At 39.0% G+C, this 20000-nt stretch overlaps 1 protein-coding gene across 1 annotated transcript in view; it reads right to left on the bottom strand.

Annotated features, from left to right (window-relative positions):
* Positions 1 to 14270, bottom strand: part of actr3 (actin related protein 3) — a 19683-nt gene extending 5413 nt beyond the window's left edge. The window contains exons 1-9 of the mRNA XM_079881926.1: positions 14073 to 14270; positions 13012 to 13067; positions 10654 to 10778; positions 7917 to 8027; positions 5535 to 5630; positions 4717 to 4824; positions 3634 to 3777; positions 1819 to 1992; positions 674 to 766 (exon numbers count right to left, since the gene is read on the bottom strand). Coding sequence (XP_079738052.1) covers positions 674 to 766; positions 1819 to 1992; positions 3634 to 3777; positions 4717 to 4824; positions 5535 to 5630; positions 7917 to 8027; positions 10654 to 10778; positions 13012 to 13067; positions 14073 to 14116 — 951 coding nt within the window. The 5' untranslated portion in view covers positions 14117 to 14270. The remainder of the gene's footprint in view (positions 1 to 673; positions 767 to 1818; positions 1993 to 3633; positions 3778 to 4716; positions 4825 to 5534; positions 5631 to 7916; positions 8028 to 10653; positions 10779 to 13011; positions 13068 to 14072) is intronic.
* Between the last annotated feature and the right edge of the window lie 5730 nt (positions 14271 to 20000).

Here is a 20000-nt window from a genome sequence, read left to right as displayed (position 1 = left end):
TTGCAGGTTTTATAACGGTAGATTTAAGACTTTATAAAGACCTATTTAAGATTAATTAAATCAATTGTAAGGAATAACTTGAATAGAACATAATACATCAATATGTTCTCTAAATGTAAATCTCTAGGCAGAAACACAACTGAGTTGTATTAGCAACACTTTAGAGTTTGAAAATACAACTTACAACAGATTTACATTACTTTTTAATTTTTAATAAAAAAACAAAATCATGTTCTTTCTTGGTATTTCGGTCTTGTTTTCCAGTACAAATATCTAAACATTCTTAAATCAAGATACATTTACTGGAGAAGAAAAATGACTGAAGATATTAAGTCGCTTTTTGAAAAAAATCATGAAAACTTTGTTTAAACAAGGGGGTCAGAAAAATAATCTTAATTCAAAAGGGAAAACATTTCTGACCCCTTTGGCAGATTGTTCTTGTTTTAAGCAAAAACTAAATTTTTCAGTCATTTTGCTTCTCAAGTAAACGCATCTACAATTTAGATATTTGTACTAGAACACAACCATTTTTTTTTTTGCAGTTTAATGCATGACTTTATGAATTTAAGACTTTCTGCTCTGACCTTTTTAAGGCCTTAAATTGTGGAATTGTGGAAGGCTTTTTAAGAGCAGTAGAAACCCTGTTCCTTCAGCGCAGAGAAGCATTACTGACCTTATAGAGCGGACGGCGCACGTCGATGGGACAGTTCTGAATGACCTCGTCGACCACCTCAGAGATCGGCTGGGTGAAGTCTGGATTAGCGAACTGGAAGAGGAAACAAGAGTGTGAGAGCGTGCGGTTAGGGGACTATTTTTAAAATCCAATTTAAGACATTTTTGCAGAACTGCACAAACAAAATGAACAACCCCCCAAAATATCTAAGTAATGTACCTGAAATTATTTGACTTAATTAAACAGGCTGGGGAAAACATTCGACGAGGACTTATCAGCAAAACATGATTAACACACTCAAGACTCAATGTGTACATACAGTAGAGGCCAGAGGGGATATTTGTTTTTAATGACCTTAAACCCTCAAAATATGAGAAAAATGTATATTTTTTTTAAATATGAGGGAAAAACAAAACACTAAGCTTGGTTAAGGTATTTATCTGACAATATTATTTGGCACAAAAAAGGCAAACTTAAGCTATAGGTTTTATTTTACTATGCAAAAAAAAGCATACATTAACTAGAACATAATCAGTTATTAATATTTCATTGGTTCTGCATGCATTCATCATTTCTTTGTATGACAGACTGGATAAAAATTGTGTCATTGTGTTATCATCACATAAAACAATCGACACAACTATGCAATATGCCTAGAAAATATTTTGAACAATATTTGAATAAAGAGTGTCAATTTTCCTAGGCCAGACATGTACTCAAATTGGTTTGTGTACTAATATCAATACATATGAATTAGACGTCGACTGATAATACATTTTGCTAATGTATTTAAAGAAAAAAAAGTGCAAAGATTATGATGCAGATACTATAATGTTCTTTAATAGCAATATTAATATTAATATTGTTCCCGGGGGGCGGGGTTTATGTAAATTAGATTTTTTTCAGGAGGAATGTGGTGTAGTCTCTACCAGCCGTTTGTTGTAGTCCTTAAAAAGCGATTTCTTTAAAAGCAAATATCTCCCTTTGCTTTGAACTTTGAGCGTTGTAACTTTGCAGATGTTGTTTATGCTCAAACAGCAACATTACACACTAACTAAAGTTAGAAAAGTCAAATCATAATCAACCACCCCTTTAATAGGTCTTTAACAGCAATAATAGAAAGATGTGTGTGCTCATGTACAAACCTCAGGATGAAAGAAGATCTCGGGTCCCAGGAAGCGCTCGTATCCCACGTCGATGGTGAACTCTTTCTTGCTGATGGCGTTGATGCCGGTGTACTGCTTGATCCATTTGGTTCCGTCTGTGTCGTACTTGCTGAACTCCTTCACCAGGTCGGGACAGACGTAACTGAAGCGCTCCTGCACAGCAGAAAGACACGCTCAGAGGCCTCGTCTACACTGCAGGTCTTAAGCCCTATTCGGACGGGACTAGTGTGACATGGAGAGGTGGAGTAAAGTAATAATCACCAGAGCTTCTCTGTGGTTTTAGTCCCGTCTGAATGTGCATCTCAGTGATCATCACGGACAAAGTCAGTAAAGATTACAGCGACTTTTACCTTCAGTAAAAAGGTCCGGAAAAATGACCTCAGGTGACACTAATCCCGTGCGAATAGACCCGCTGTGAATATGTACGTAAATATTCCGCCATTTCCTGTTTAAAAGTAGTTTTCCGCTGTTTTTCAAGTATGGAGACGCTTGAAGAAGCATCAGTTGCGTTCTAGACGCTGGGACGAGTCTGTGGCAAACCTCAAGTGTTTCACACACACCATTCAGATCAGAGAGGAGATCGACAGCACTTGTTAGAGGCACGAAACTTCTTTTAGCGTTAGATAAGAGCCTTTCACCAACACAATCCAATCTGAAGTTCATTAATACATCGTTCGACCGGACATAACTGTTTTATATATATAAATATAGGTTATATGTGTTTGCGCCGAGATATCAGGAAGCAGCGTAACACACACATGACGACAGGAGTGACGGCGGTGTGTAAATCGAGTTACTCTCACACTTCTGCTAGTTTACTGAGATCTCTTATCCCGTGCGGATTGGCCATTAATATTACAGACGTCCTGTGGTAAAATTACATTACGCGACGATTCTATTTTAGAAACGGTTTCTATTTTCCTGGAACAACAAACACAAAGTGTGGCGATGATAATCTCAGGTGCTGTTTATGTGCTTTATTTAATGTTAAAAGCGTGTAATGTGACTTTGAATATCATTTAGTGCTCCAGCTTTGTAGCTGTAAAAGCAACAATGGATAATTCACCTCAGATCTTGAAATGGAAACAAGAACGTTCAAACTGTGAACAAACAAGTGTATTCTTTGACAAAGAATGTTTTAGTAACTCAGCCTATGTATTTTTAATAATGTTTAAATGGTGTAATATTTGTGAATTTGATTATGTAGCAACTTATACATTTTCTTGCAAGTGCCGTCAAGATTACTCTCTGGTGCCGTGCACTCGCTGCGAGACTCCGCCCACACGCTGTTCTGATCGACTGACTCCGCCCACACGCTGTTCTGATCGACTGACTCCGCCCACACACTGTTCTGATCGACTGACTCCGCCCACACACTGTTCTGATTGGCTGACTCCGCCCACACGCTATTCTGATTGGCTGTGGGTTTTGATTGATTTTGACGCATCTCGCTGTCTAGTGTGGACAGACAAATTATTTGTCGCTGGAATCTTATCGCATCAGGTTAGGACACAGTGTAATGCCTCAGAAAATCCAATCTGCCTGTTTACATGACACATTGGCACATATCTGATTTATATCTGATTTATTTCCACTTATGAATGCGGCCTGAAACTGATCTCGAAATATCCGAACGCATGCACGTTCATAGAACACATCTAATCTGTGTCACATATGAGCAAAAAAAAAAAAAAAAAAAATCGGAATTGGGTCACATTTCACTGACAGTGTAAACGAGGCTGGAGTCTGGAGGACGAGTGTGATCATCATCATCACACACACACACACACTCACCTTGACGGCTTTGGCGGTCTCCAGAGACTGCTCCGGTGGGATGCCCACCTCTCTCTCTCTCAGCAACTGCTGAGTAAAATACGTGATGTCCCGGCCAGCGATGGGAATGTGTTTAATGCAGCTGCCAATCACGTATCCCTCCGCCTGTCAATCAAATCAGAGACTTCTTAACTTTCCTGCTCTGTCCCATTGAGTCCCGTGACAACAATCGACTTCAACAGGATTCAAAACGCATTAGGAAACATCAAAATATGCATATCATGTGACAGTATAAAAATTTCAATCGCGGCAAAAAGTGATGTTCTTCCTCAGTATTTCTGTCTTGTTTTCCACAGTCTTAAATCAAGACACTAAAGAAGATATTCTCAAGATATTAAGTCTAGTTTTCTGAAAAATGTATCAAACTTAAGTGAGTTTATGCTTAAAACAAGTACAAATATCTGCCAAAGGGGTCAGAAAAATAAACTTAAAGGAAAAAACAAGCATTTTCCTGATATTATTTCTTGTTTTAAACTCACTTCATTTTGACACATTTTTCAGAAAACAAGACTTAATATCTTCAGTCACAGTAAATGTGTCTTGATTTAAGAATGTTTAGATATTTGCACTGGAAAACAAGACAGAAACACTGAGGAAGAACATCATTCTTTGCAGCGCATCACTATAATTTCTAAAACTTTTATCATGGTATTGAATTAATTTAGTGTTGTCCTCCTAATAAACAAGTTTAATAACTTTTCCATATAACAAAAAGAACGCTGAAGATTTTAATGCAGTAAAACAATACACAATAAAAATATATTATTAAATATAAAATATATTCAAACAGATTAAAGTGTAAAAGGACAAAACCATAAAATAATACAATAATAAACAAATTACAACATCTTCAGAGATCTTATATGGCCAGATTGAAATGTAAAAATGTTTAAGTGTAAATAAATGTTTGAAAATAAAATGTTAAAATGGCACACATTATATTCCAGCCCTCAGGACTGACATGAGTCAAACCACAAGTGGACAGAATCATTCAGAATTATATGATTGTTCTGTAATGTATGTGTGTGTGTGTGTGTGACGTACCACTGGAATGACGTGAGTAACTCCGTCTCCGCTGTCGATGACGGTTCCTGTGAGTGTTCGCTCCCCGACCTGCCGAGACGTCCATGATGCTGCCAGAGCCAAAACAGCCTGACGAACACACACACATGATCAGCCAAAAACAGACGTGTGTGTGTGTGTGTGTTTTAGAGCTGCTCAATTAATCGTTAAAAAGATTGTGATCTCGATTCAAACACCCATGCAATCTAATTCCTAAATGACAGCGATTCGGCTCCGTCTATTAAACCTTTGACAAGCGAACAATCCAGAGAGAGCAGTTTGTCATGTACAGATATGAAACAGCTTCACAAAGTCTTTTCAAACAGACAGTATCATTATTTCTGTTACAAACATTCAGATCATCACAAAAGTTTATAGTTCGGATATAAACACTTTATATAAAAAATAAAGACTATCAATTACATCGTTACACCAGTAGGTGGCGACAAGTGACTTAAAATCTATACATTTTAATTTATGTCATTGAATCATTCACTCAAAAGATTTGTTCAAAAAAGCTGATTCATTCAGTAATGAAACAAGTCATTGAATAATTCGCTCAAACTAATTTTTTTTTTTTTAATAATTCCTTCAAATCAATAAAATACTTTTTTATTGAGAACTTTATTAGAGAACCTCTATTAAATTACATGTTATTTTGTTTAGTCATTTATTCAGAATCGTGATCTCTATTTTAAACAAGAAAATCGTGATTCTCAATTCATCCAGAATCATGCAGCTCTAGTGTGTGTGAGTGTGTGAGTGTGAGTGTGTGTGTGTGAGTGTGTGTGTGTGTATACCTGCACAGCGATGTACAGCCCCGGCACATTAAAGGACTCGAACATGATCTCAGCCGTGTACTCGCGGTTTTCTGGCGTGTTTAAAGGTGGTTCAGTCTGCAACAGAGAAACCAACAGAAGGAAGTGATGCGCTGGTCTAAATTAAGATCTAGTAGAGTTACATCATGTTCTAACCAGACGCTTTACGCAATAAAAGGTGTCTTTCAATGTTAATCAGAGGTTTTATCCTTACCAGCCGCAAAGCGGTTTGAAATGGTTTCCATTTCTTTGATTACGAGATGCAACAAAATCTATAAATTACAACCAATCAGAAGAGTGTGTGGGCGGAGTCTCTCTGCAAGCACACGGATGCAATCTTTATCATAGAATCGACTTGTTTGTTCACATTGAGTTGAACGTTTGTGTTTCCTGTAATTTATTTACAAGATCTGAGGCTAAAAAGGCTGATATTCAACCTCATATTAGATGCTTTTAACATTAAATGACGCACATAAACAGCACCTGAGATTATCATTGCCATACTTTGCATGTTTTTCCAGCCACAACTTCACAGAAATAAAAAACATTTCTAAAATAGCAGAGACAGAGCGACACATGTCATAATCTGAAGGCCACGCCCACACCGGGGGGGGGGGGGGGGGGGACAATCCAACCGTCTCCATTGACTTTGCATTGAGAGATGCTGCCTCCTTGTCATTTATGACTTATAATAAAATACAAAATGTCTTAAAGCTGCTATGTGACAAGGTGTAGAGCAAACAAGCTGAAAAACCCAGAAATAAGTTTTTATAAGCTGTCGACCCCAAAAAACGAGCGTTTAAGGACATATAAGTGCATACAGGCTGGAACGAATGGGTAAATTGTGGGATACTGACACTCAGTATGCACTAAAAGTACACTACGTGTGCAGCAAGTTAGACATTTTGTCACTGGAGGGTCAAATATCCAAATGTCAGTTTTATATATTATATTTCTGTAAAATAAGATATCCTGTCGCCGATTACATTCCCCTCCAGGGGGCGTAATGTTAGTTCTCAGAGTAATGAGACATCTCAATAGACCTTATTCAGAGCAGCGCCATGACAGGTATGAAAGTGAGGCTGTGAGGTATAGACTTGCCGTTTTCCCAATGGCATCCGCTGTTAAAAGCTCCTAGATTATTTTCCACAGCATATATTGTTGGGAGTTTTTTGTCAACTGAAATTTTTTGGAAAGATATTTTTCCAGTGTTTGATGAGCAGAACAATCCAAAAACACTAGGCACGTTTCCATTACAGATTTGCGCAAAACTTTCGTGATTTTTTCTAAATGTCGACAAAAAAATATTGCGAAATGACGGCGTTTCATTAACTAATGTTATGCGACTAAAACATTTTTTCCTCTCGCAATAAGTCAAATCATTCCAAAAATCATGGCAACGGACGTTGGTAGGTTTATGTACTATATCCCAGCCACTGCACTAGCCATTATTATTAATCAAAGGAGAGGTATGTGTGTTATCCAATCATTAATGGCAAGGAAAGACCCTTATACTTGTGAGTGGCTCATATGAGGTGTTTCTGGGTGTTTCTCCCTCATTTCTGCTTCGAGGTCTTGATTGTGGCATTTGTTTGAGGTTTAGAATCCATTATTCCTGTAGTTCTTCTGTCTTTTATGAATTTAATAAAGAGCTCTGTCTCGTCTTCTGTCCAAACACACCGCGTCGTCTACGTCAGCTGACCTGTAAATGCACAAAAACTGTTTCCATTGCAGTTTTGCGAAATATTTATTTTTCGAATTGCCTGAAAAACCACCTCATGCGAGCGTGAAAACTTTTTTTGCGATAAATGGGAGTTTTTGCGAAAATTACGTGTTTCCGTTGGGCGTATTTTCAATTTGCCATTTCAATTTGCGCAATTTGAAGGGTAATGGACACGCAGCTACTGTCACACTAAATAACAGTACTGCCCATTGAAGAGATGCATGTCTGTCCCCCACAGCCTCGCTTTCATTCTCATTAAAAATCAAAGATGGCGCTGCTGTGAATAAGGTCTATTGCCTGTATCCACTTTTGTGTCAAAAACGTTCGTCTTTTTGGGGTCGACGGCTTATAAAAACTTAGCTTGTTTGCTGTACACCTTGTCACATAGCAGCTTTTAGACATTGTTCTGTATTTTGTTATAAGTCATAAATGACAAGGAGGCAGCATCTCTCAATGCAAAGTCAACGGAGACTATGTGGTGACCCCCCCGGTGTGGGCGTGGCCTAAATACGCTCTGTCCCTATCGTCAGCTGGTTAGGACAAAACCTCTGATCAACATGGGCAATCACGTGTGTAAGTGTGTCCACCTAAAGCACAAGCTCATCACATGAGCATCAGTGATTAGGTGGAGTGTTACTCACCAACAGGAAGTAATGGTCCTCGGGTTCGGCCCTCAGGTACTTGAAGATCACCTGCTCCATAAACCTCTCCATCAGATCCCAGTCCTCCACGATCCCGTGCCGTATGGGCCACTGCGGAGACACACACACACTCACTCAGATCACACACACGTCTGGAGGAACGGCACGCTTCCTAACGGATTCTCACACTCTACAGATGATGATGATGATGATGATGAGAGACCTTCATCATCACGGCTGCTGGTCTTCATCACATGACTGATTCGAGTGTTGCTTTTTGCAGTCTATAAGTATAAATTGTAATGCCATATCAGCAACTAAAAGCTATTCTCATACCAAGAGCAGATCTGTGCATTATCTGCCGGTTACACCGGTGCTGTTTAAATACAATAAAATAAAACCAGACAAAATAAAATGGAAAAGTACAACAGATTTAAATTAAATTTACATTTGATAAAAATTCTAAAACGTTCTCTGGAAGGATTTTATTGAACAAGTCCTTAAGAGATTAATAAACTAGACGGTCATGTGACATTTTGACACATTATGGATAGAAATGTGATTTTCGCTCTTGCCAAAGAAATGGCACATGACCGTCTATATATATATATATATTAGGGATGCCACAATTCTCAATATAATATTGAACCGTTCGGTACGACATCCATGGTTCAATACGCGCTTGTGAATTGCGGTTTTTTCGGTTTTACGTTTAAATAATTTATGTGCGTTTCATTTCTCTCCGAATTGACTGTTTGTGTGTGCCTGTAAGTCTACAGGCTGATAAGGAAATTCCCCGCGAGTGAATATTCAATCACTATGCTCTAAATTTAGGGGGCGCTTAACCATCATTCCACACTTTAACATGGCAAGCGGCGGTGAAGTGAGGCTACAGTACGAGGAAGCGCCGGCGTCTTTCAAATCCGTGGTGTGGGGACATTTCGGTTTTGCCGTTGAGTATAGTGCCGAGGAAGAAAAAACGGTAAACAATAAAAATAACTGTGTGCAAGCATTGTTTTACACGTGTAGCCTACTCAAACAGAAACACAGCAATATCACTGTCTGAAGGCACAAATATGTTTATTTGAAATGGTCAATTTAAAGGGGTCGCACATCGGACGCGCAGCGCCACGTCACATTATTCTCTATGAGTGTACACGTAGCGCTACACACACCGTCGGCGCCTTTCGGCGTCTGTCCGTGGCGCCCAGCAACGGCTCAGGACCATGTTCAAAATCCTGCCGCGCCACAGAGCGCCATCTATATAGTTTTACATTAAATGTACATTTATTTGTCTCAAATCGTCGTTAATGTATACTGACTTCACCCTGTGCTGCAATATACATTTAGTTTTACATTCATTCACAGAAATCAGCTGCTTGAATGAAAATTGCTGATGTTATCGGATTTTCAGGCGATAGCCTATTGTCAATTCATTCAGTTAACGGACGCTCTGAGGTAAAGAGATGTCAGTGTTAATTGTATATTATACAATACACTAAGAACTAGTGGACTTTGCTTAGCTTTTAAGTTAAATAAAGGAGTATTGCAATAAATGGTTTTTATTTTTTTCTCCCTAACCTTATTGTTCCTATTGCCTAAGCACACAATAACAAAAAAACACTATTATGTGTCAAGCCATCAGAACCGAACCGAACCGAAAACCGTGGTTAAAAAAACGATCATGTATTGAACCGTGGGCTAACTGTATTGTTGCATCCCTAATATATATATAAAAATAATAATTTAGTTACTGTGAATATATATATATATTCACAAAAAGAGTACATACTTTTATGGCGTAGTGTAACTTAGGCGAATTGGGACGCAGCATATGGCTTTACACGATGACGATCGCTCTGATTGGTTTTAAGTCTATCCAATTGCGCCCAGAGGCATTTGAGCGACGTCCGTTGGTGACGCCCCTTTGGAAATGAGTTATTAATGAAGCTTTGCCAGACCATAACTCAGTTACTACTGAGAATGGTCTGGTTTTAACCAGGCTATAATTTTATTTATATATATATATATATATATATATATAATATTTTATATTATTTTTATATAATAATAATAATAATAATAATAATAATATTTCCCCAAAATTATAGCCTGGTTAAAACCAGACCATTCTCAGTAGTAACTGAGTTATGGTCTGGCAAAGCTTCATTAATAACTCATTTCCAAAGGGGCGTCACCAACGGACGTCGCTCAAATGCCTCTGGGCGCAATTGGATAGACTTAAAACCAATCAGAGCGATCGTCATCGTGTAAAGCCCGCCCCAACGTTTCTGATTGGTGCCGCGATTTCGACGGATTAGAAATGGGCTTGAATGAGCTCTTTGCCAGACTACTTGCAGAGCAAATCTAAATTTGCCGGAAGTTATCTGGGTTTTCCCAGGCTACCAAAATTATGAAGCAGCAGAAACTGTTTTCAACACTGATAATAATCATAAATGTTTCTCGAGCATCAAATCATCATATTAGAGTGATTTCTGAAGGATCATGTGACACTGAAGACTGGAGTAATGATGCTGAAAATTCAGCTTTGATCACAGGAATAAATTACACTTCACAATATAATCACATAGAAAATAGCTATTTTAAATTGTAATCATATTTCACTGTTTTACTGTATTTTTGATCACATGAATGCAGTTGAGACACATTAAAACAAATCTCACCGACCCCAAACTTTTGAACCTACAAAATCAGTTTTTCATGCCGGTTCACTCACTTTGGTGGCGTAATTGGGTTTATCGATGGCTTCGTCTCCGATGAAGAAGTCGAGATCATCCACACCCTTCATCATCCTCCGCTGGGCCTGGTCGCCCACCTTCGCCGACTCCTTAATGGCGATGCCTGACAGAAGAAAAGGATGATGGGAAGCCAGAAATAGTCAGATTACAGTCAATCATGAAGAGAGGCAGAAAAGAGAGAACTGAGCGCTGACGTGAGTCTACAAGAAAAGAAGAACGGCGTTATTTGAGGATGTGGTGAAGATTGTGAGATGATTTTATGATCTTTCGACCAATGAGTTTGAAATTCAGTGCTCAACGCAGACACATGCACTCTCTCAAAGCTGCTCTGAAACTGAGCTGAACTGTGTATAGAAACATCTGACGCAACAGAACTGAAATGAGATAATCGTAATGACTTTAGTTGGTGAGAAGCAATTTCAAGCAAATAAACCACTTGAAACTGGCTTTGGGAGGTGCTTTTAAACACTCACTTCTATATGAGAATTATATTTAACTCTGCTTCCTGAAAACACCCTACAGACGTGCACTACACCCTATAGACTTTAGCCTAGCACCCTACAGACGTGCACTACACCCTATAGACTTTAGCCTAGCACACTACAGACGTGCACTACACCCTATAGACTTTAGCCTAGTAGACTACAGACGTGCACTACACCCTATAGACTTTAGCCTAGTACACTAGACGTGCACTACACCCTATAGACTTTAGCCTAGTACACTACAGACGTGCACTACACCCTATAGACTTTAGCCTAGTACACTACAGACATGCACTACACCCTATAGAAATACGCTTAGCACACTACAGACGTGTACTACACCCTATAGAAATACGCTTAGCACACTACAGACGTGCACTACACCCTATAGACTTTAGCCTAGTACACTACAGACATGCACTACACCCTATAGAAATACGCTTAGCACACTACAGACGTGTACTACACCCTATAGAAATACGCTTAGCACACTACAGACGTGCACTACACCCTATAGACTTTAGCCTAGTACACTACAGACGTGCACTACACCCTATAGACTTTAGCCTAGTACACTACAGACGTGCACTACACCCTATAGAAGTACGCTTAGCACACTACAGACGTGTACTACACCCTATAGAAATACGCTTAGCACACTACAGACGTGCACTTCACCCTATAGACTTTAGCCTAGTACACTACAGACATGCACTACACCCTATAGAAATACGCTTAGCACACTACAGACGTGTACTACACCCTATAGAAATACGCTTAGCACACTACAGACGTGTACTACACCCTATAGAAATACGCTTAGCACACTACAGACGTGTACTACACCCTATAGAAATACGCTTAGCACACTACAGATGTGTACTACACCCTATAGAAATACGCTTAGCACACTACAGACGTGCACTACACCCTATAGAAATATGCTTAGCACACTACAGATGTGTACTACACCCTACAGACAGAGTTGTCAAAAGTACCGACTTCGATACCAAGTCGGTACCGAAATTTAAAAATGTGACGATATCAGCATCAATGCTATTGAACGGACTCTTAAACACCTCTGATTGGCCATTGTGTTGATGCACTCAACACATATGTCTGTGATTGGCTACAGTGATCAACAATGACATTTTTGACGCTCTTCATCGAGCACTTGCACAGAGCGAGAGTGTTTTACAAGATCTATCAGTGGATATAGTAGGGATCCGCTGATAGACGACTGCTTTTAAACGCTCCTGTGTGTATCTGTGCAAGCGCTCGGTGAAGAGCGTCAAAGATGTCATTGTTGATCACTGTAGCCAATCACAGACATATGTGTTGAGCGCGTGAACACAATGGCCAATCAGAGGTGTTTAAGAGTCCGTTCAACAGAGCTCAAAATGCTAGAGGGAAATGCTGATATTGTCACATTTTTAAATTTCAGTACCAACTTGGTACAGAAGTTGCTACTTTTGATAAAATATACAGCCTAGTACACTAGTGTCATGCATTTCACCCTACAAATGTGCACTACACCCTACAGACATCAGCCTAGTACACTAGTGTCATGCACTACACCCTACATATGTGCACTACACCCTACCGACATCAGCCTAGTACACTAGTGTCATGCATTACACCCTACATATGTGCACTACACCCTACCGACATCAGCCTAGTACACTAGTGTCATGCATTACACCCTACATATGTGCACTACACCCTACAGACATCAGCCTAGTTCTCTACAATTCTTGCTTTCCCTGGGAATCGAACCCATGACCTTGCCGTTGCAAGCGCCAACACTCTACTGTTTGTACTAGAGGAAAGGTCATCAGAACAGACACTCACATGACGGAATGATGAACTGCGGTTCCGTGTTTCCTGCATATCCCAGTTTAGTGTACCTGAAACAAAAAGCAAACATTAATGCTCATATTCATTCACTCATGATGCATGTCACTCATTTCGCAGTTCCTGGTTGGAGAGCAGCAGATCAAAATAAATCAAACACTGCAGGTCCCATTTATGAACAATTCACTCTGTCAGATTCATATTTCTTTATGATGGGCACTTCATTCAAAGTGTGTTCATAAATCAAAAATATTTTTTTCCTTTAAAATCACAACTCTGAAGGATCACATCTCACATACTGACTGTTTTTAACGATAATTACACCACCATAGACCAACACACGAACCTTTTGCATTTAAGAATTTTTATTTTATTTTAAATAATTGGTCAATTAATCACACACACAGATGGGAGAAAGTTTCATGTCTCAACATGTCAAACTATCTTCACACTGTCGATCTGTTCTGATCAATTACAACATCAGAGAATCAAAACAGAGACAGATCTGCGGTTATAATACTTGACACATTCGTCAATGTCCAGCATTGATATTTGATACAGGTTATGGATATTACAGGATTTCGTGTTTTTCTGTGTTTGCCCATATAAGGCCGCAGCAAGAATACGGAAGTAGAGGAAGAGGAAGCAGCTGTGCGCATGCGCACAATAAAAGACAACAGATTCAATCATTTTCACTTGCTCTTCAAACACCTTTAGTTTTAAATTTTCACCATCAATCTAATCGTGTTAGGCGGTCCTCTCCGCAAAATAACAAATCACAAATGTCATATGAGCGTTAAAGCGGAGCGTTTTATCGCCGCTCCTCGCGCCTGTAATCTCAGCATCACACATTCAGCACAAACACACTGATTTCATGACAGTTATTTGCGCATCTCTGTGCTGGTAAAAGCTAATATCGCAAAATCCAAACAGCAGCTGATAAACGGAAAACAGCCATACAGCAAGAGAATGTTATCCGTGCAGGAGCGCGAGCGAGCGCGCGCGCCCGTGTAACGCCGGTTTTCGTTAACACTGGACAGACTGTGTTGTTAACTCACCCTGTGCCACAATCCACAACGCATGCCGGTAACCGAGCGGCCATCTCGAGTGGTTAAAGAGCCGGTGAGCTCCCGGTACTAGTGATCTGTCGCTCCGTTTGTGCGCGAGGCGGAACCCGGAAACGAGAAGGAAGCAATTTTCCACTTCCGCATTCAAGTGCAGAAGAAAGCGCGCACCCTAGAGCGGCCGCGAGCGTCACAGAGTGATGATGTGGGCGGGGCAGAGCGGCTCAAACACGTGACCGTTCAAATGACAGAACGCTTTTTTTTTTCCAAAGAACATTATTGGAGAGATTGTTTGTTTTGTGTGATATGTGAAAAGATTATCTCAGAAATAATAGTGAAAAATCAGTAATTTTGTGGCTTTCTCCCATTACACACACTTGCAGTCTTTGCATTTCCTGTATTTGGCCCAAGTGTTCAAGTGTGCATAACTTTTGATGCAAACAATGCAAGTAAAGTTTTTCCAGAGCTTTATGTGCACTTTTAGATTTTTAAGTTTCACTTTAAAATAAACGTCTAAATGTCTGTTTAGTAGTTCCTCGGTAACAGATTACGTAATTAAATTGTGCTGCTTCTAATCAAGTGTTTAAAAGCATTTGCAAATGGTTTACAAAATACTCATCCATGCACTACACCCTAAAGACATCAGTCTAGCACACTACAGACGTGCACTTCACCAAAGTGTGGATTTTTAAGTGCACTTATTCCTGTCTCGTGCACACTCTCAAGTGTCTGTATTCAATAGTGTGTCAATTCTGTTCTATTTAATGTTTTAATACTGTTATCTGTGCATGTTAGCATGCCAAATTGAATGTTTGATTTTGATTGAGACAAATAAAAGAAGAGTAAAATGAGGGCGAAGCGCGCCACCTGCCGGACACTACAGTGACCTGCGCGCGAGAGAAGATGCCACGAGAACGCGCTCAGCTGTCGATCATTCTACGTAGACGCTTTGTTGATAAAAAATGATGTTTTAGGTTTAAAACTTGTCAACGAGACATCAACAAGCTATTAATGAAAACACTCTTATCAACGATAAAACCAAAATGTAATTTATATTTTGTTTTTTGAATGAATTTGGCCAGCAGATGGCGCTCTATTGGTGCATGGTCTGATCTTATCTGCATCATAACTCAGTTATTTGTGCAAAGCACATGAGAGTAAGGCAGATGTTATAAAGTATGGTAAGTAACGACGACAAGAATGCAGTTTAACAGAGACTTAAAACTTTACTCTCTCCATTGAGCAATCGTCAACATCTCTCATACATCAGCATCAGACCTGTCAATCAAGCGTCCGTTCACACCGAACGCGTTTTCCATCCCACTGAGCTTCTTTTCCATTGTTTTCCACTAGGAATGTTCGTATCGATACTGAAGTAGCCTATTGAAATGGTTATTAATGTGAGTAGGCCTAACGAAAGTAGGTGATACTCAAATATAGATCATAAGAAACTATTGATGCTTTTGGGAAACGCAGCCCAGAATAATGCTCATCAGAGGACAGAAAACACAATATATTTGAGTTATTTCACAATATACAAATTGAAATTGTAGCCTACATATCTTGTGTAATTACATTTATTTAAATTGAACGTTAATAGTTCATAATGATCATGGTCTATCTGTAACTAATGTTAATATAAATCGTTCTCTGTCTGAAGAAAAAAAAGGTTACATTTTATGTGTGCATTAGCCTGTCACTTATGCAAATGAACCATGGTTTTACCACAGTTACTGTAGTTTAACTATAGTATTTGTAGATTTCCATGGTTAGCCTACCACTAGTACTACAGTAAACATATTTTAACCATGTGTAAACAAAAACATAATCTAATAAACTGCATTTAAGGCAAATTGAATGTTAAAATCCCTTTCAAAAGTGGGTATCTTTTTCTGATCTTTCTTTGATTGTATTATGATAAGTTAACATGTTTTGTGTTGTGTTTATGTACAGTGGAAACAAATTTCAGATAAAAACATATCACTACTACCCATTTTACATTAGTAGCTAATTTAATAAATGTAATAGTTTACAAGTTCAGTTTAGCGGTATCAGTAGCTATTGATATTGACGATACTGGCCTTTGAAAGTATCGGTATCGTTTCGAAAATAAAATAAGTGGTATCCTCGATCCCTAAAATCACATGCTAGATGGATGTGTTTTAAAGTCGCCCTGTTGTGAAAAACCAGTTTTTAATGTTGTTTATATGTCTATGTGGTGTTTTTAATATGCTTTAAGACAAACCATGTGTAAATTCATAAGTCGACACCATTGCTGAGTATTTCCTCCTTAAAACTGCAGTGAACCAAAGACAGTCTCAAAAACACGCTTTGAAATCGCTGGTGTTTCTGACGTCACAAACTACCTTGTAACCAATCAGATCAACGTGTGATCGTCAACCAGTGGATCTCTGAGCTGAGTGAGTGAGTGGAGGCGGGGCTCATTTGCATATTCATAGAACCACGAATACTAAATGAGGCGAGGGTGTCAAGTTACATTCAAGATATTTTAAGGCATAAAGTTTTTTCTTTCCCAAGGAAAAACATTTAAATATGCAATTTTGGTGATCAAAGATGAGTTTTAAGGGATAATAGCGTTCTCAATGATCGTAAATACAAGTTTCCTAGTTAAAAACTGGACATAAACGCTCTCTCAAGTCGTAATTACCACTGGAAAGCTCGGGGATAATTTTGATACCCAAGTTCTGGAGTTGGATAGCCCATAAACTTATAATGCATACTTACAAATATGAATAATAATTTGAAGCATATTGGTTTCACAGACAAGGCTTAAGTCTAGTCCCAGACTAAAATGCATGTTTGAGCTGTTTTAACAAAGCAACTAGCACTGACATATCTTACATAAAATATATCAGTGCCATTGTTTTGTCTCACTCATTGTTTTGTCGTGCACACCTGTAATGTTTTTTTTCTAAGGCACATTTATAAAAGCTGCTTAAATGCCCTAATTGAAGGCCTAATCCTGGCTTAATCTAAGCCCTTTCTGTGAAACCAGGCCTATATGTTTTACACACAGTGAAAAAAGCCTGAATTTGACTGAAATCAGCGCAGTGAATGTTTACATGGTTGTCAATGAATGGGGCACATAGTTTAATAAGGTTTTCCAAATAAATGCAAGAATAAACCTGCTGTCCTCCATGATTCTCTTTCTGACAACAAAGCAACAAACTTGAAATCACGACTTCAGAAGTGGGAAGCAGGACATTTCCGACAGCATGTGAAGGCAGCATTAAATTAAGGGGCCGTTCACACAGAACATGGTTTTCAATTTCAATTTCACAAAAACGCATTCTGCGTGAACCGGCCCTAATGCCAGATTTCAGCACTCCTATAAGGTCCTTACAAATCACACATGGATCTACAACCCCAAATCAGAAAAAGTTGGGACACTGTACAAATTGTGAGTAAAAAAGGAATGGAATAATTTACAAATCTCATAAACTTATATTTTATTCACAATAGAATATAGATAACATATCAAATGTTGAAAGTGAGACATTTTGAAATGTCATGCCAAATATTGGCTCATTTTGGATTTCATGAGAGCTACACATTCCAAAAAAAGTTGGGACAAGTAGCAATAAGAGGCCGGAAAAGTTAAATGTACATATAAGGAACAGTTGGAGGACCAATTTGCAACTTATTAGGTCAAATGGCAACATGATTGGGTATAAAAAGAGCCTCTCAGAGTGGCAGTGTCTCTCAGAAGTCAAGATGGGCAGAGGATCACCCATTCCCCCAATGCTGCGGCGAAAAATAGTGGAGCAATATCAGAAAGGAGTTTCTCAGAGAAAAATTACAAATAGTTTGAAGTTATCATCATCTGCATAATATCATCCAAAGATTCAGAGAATCTGGAACAATCTCTGTGCGTAAGGGCCGGAAAACCATACTGGATGCCCGTGATCTTCGGGCCCTTAGACGGCACTGCATCACATACAGGAATGCTACTGTAATGGAAATCACAACATGGGCTCAGGAATACTTCCAGAAAACATTGTCGGTGAACACAATCCACCGTGCCATTCACCGTTGCCAGCTAAAACTCTATAGGTCAAAAAAGAAGCCATATCTAAACAGGATCCAGAAGCGCAGGTGTTTTCTCTGGGCCAAGGCTCATTTAAAATGGACTGTGGCAAAGTGGAAAACTGTTCTGTGGTCAGACGAATCAAAATTTGAAGTTCTTTTTGGAAAACTGGGACGCCATGTCATCCAGACTAAAGAGGACAAGGACAACCCAAGTTGTTATCAGCGCTCAGTTCAGAAGCCTGCATCTCTGATGGTATGGGGTTGCATGAGTGCGTGTGGCATGGGCAGCTTACACATCTGGAAAGACACCATCAATGCTGGAAGGTGTATCCAAGTTCTAGAACAACATTTGCTCCCATCCAGACGTCGTCTCTTTCAGGGAAGACCTTGCATTTTCCAACATGACAATGCCAGACCACATACTGCATCAATTACAATATCATGGCTGCGTAGAAGGATCCGGGTACTGAAATGGCCAGCCTGCAGTCCAGATCTTTCACCCATAGAAACATTTGGTGCATCATAAAGAGGAAGATGCAACAAAGAAGACCTAAGACAGTTGAGCAACTAGAAGCCTGTATTAGACAAGAATGGGACAACATTCCTATTCCTAAACTTGAGCACCTTGTCTCCTCAGTCCCCAGACGTTTGCAGACTGTTATAAAAAGAAGAGGGGATGCCACACAGTGGCAAACATGGCCTTGTCCCAACTTTTTTGAGATGTGTTGATGCCATGAAATTTAAAATCAACTTATTTTCCCCTTAAAATGATACATTTTCTCAGTTTAAACATTTGATATGTCATCTATGTTGTATTTTGAATAAAATATTGAAATTTGAAACTTCCACATCATTGCATTCTGTTTTTATTCACAATTTGTACAGTGTCCCAACTTTTTCTGATTTGGGGTTGTAATAAACAGGGAATCCTTGAAATCCTTGAAAGTTTGTGAATCTGGAAGAAAAAAAAAATTCAAGGCCCTGGAAAGTTTTTGCAAATACACATACACAGATACAGGTCCTTGAAAGTGCTTGAATTTATTTTGTCCAAGAAGTTTTCTGGAAAAAATTCCATATTATTCCCTCCGGTCCGCTAATGTGTTATTTCGCCAACACTTCGTGGTCTATGCATAGCTTGCTTGATTTACGCATTTACGCGTTACTTTAAGTGTTTCCCGCGTGAGGTACTTTGTGTTGTACATTGCCATGATGAACGATAAAAAAAGAAGCTTTTTTTGCATAGTTGTGTTTGACACATGAAAACTGTAACAATGTATCTTAAGGTAATACGACGTAACCTTGCTCTCACTTGAAATGTGTCCCCACATTAAGTCCTTGAATTTGAGGGTATTGGACCTGGACAGTCCTTGAATTTTAAGTTAACCAAGGTGTGGGAACCCTGAATAAACTTGGGTACGACATGTATGTAGACTGTACGATGATCACACCTATTGGCTACGACACAAGATAGTATATAGAATAAAATGTCATCAGCATGTATGTGCTAGTGGTAAACAAATAGAGCAAGTTGAATCACACTTTTGGGGAAATTGGGGTTTTTATGTGCACTGAAAAAAAGAGGAAGTGAAAGAGGAGAATATGGCTTGGGAAATGCATGCCAATTTTGCAATTTTTTTAGTTTTAGTGCCATCACGTTGATCAATACGTGAGGAGACATAGGTCGTAGCAGCAAACACACTGTGAGATGATCATGCATAACACTTTCGGAGACTTATCGCAGGCTATCTTTGGTTGCAAGACCATCTTTGAACCTTTCTCACTGTACGACATTTTGGGGCCATCAGATCATTCTCGGCCCTTTCACTGGTCAGAGGTCAAAGGTCAAATTTATTTATAAAACATGAATGCTGA

Source organism: Squalius cephalus (genome assembly GCF_949319135.1).
Source record: "Squalius cephalus genome assembly, chromosome: 9".
In the NCBI taxonomy this organism is placed as follows: domain Eukaryota; kingdom Metazoa; phylum Chordata; class Actinopteri; order Cypriniformes; family Leuciscidae; genus Squalius; species Squalius cephalus.
This window is presented reverse-complemented; position numbering and strand designations above follow the sequence as displayed.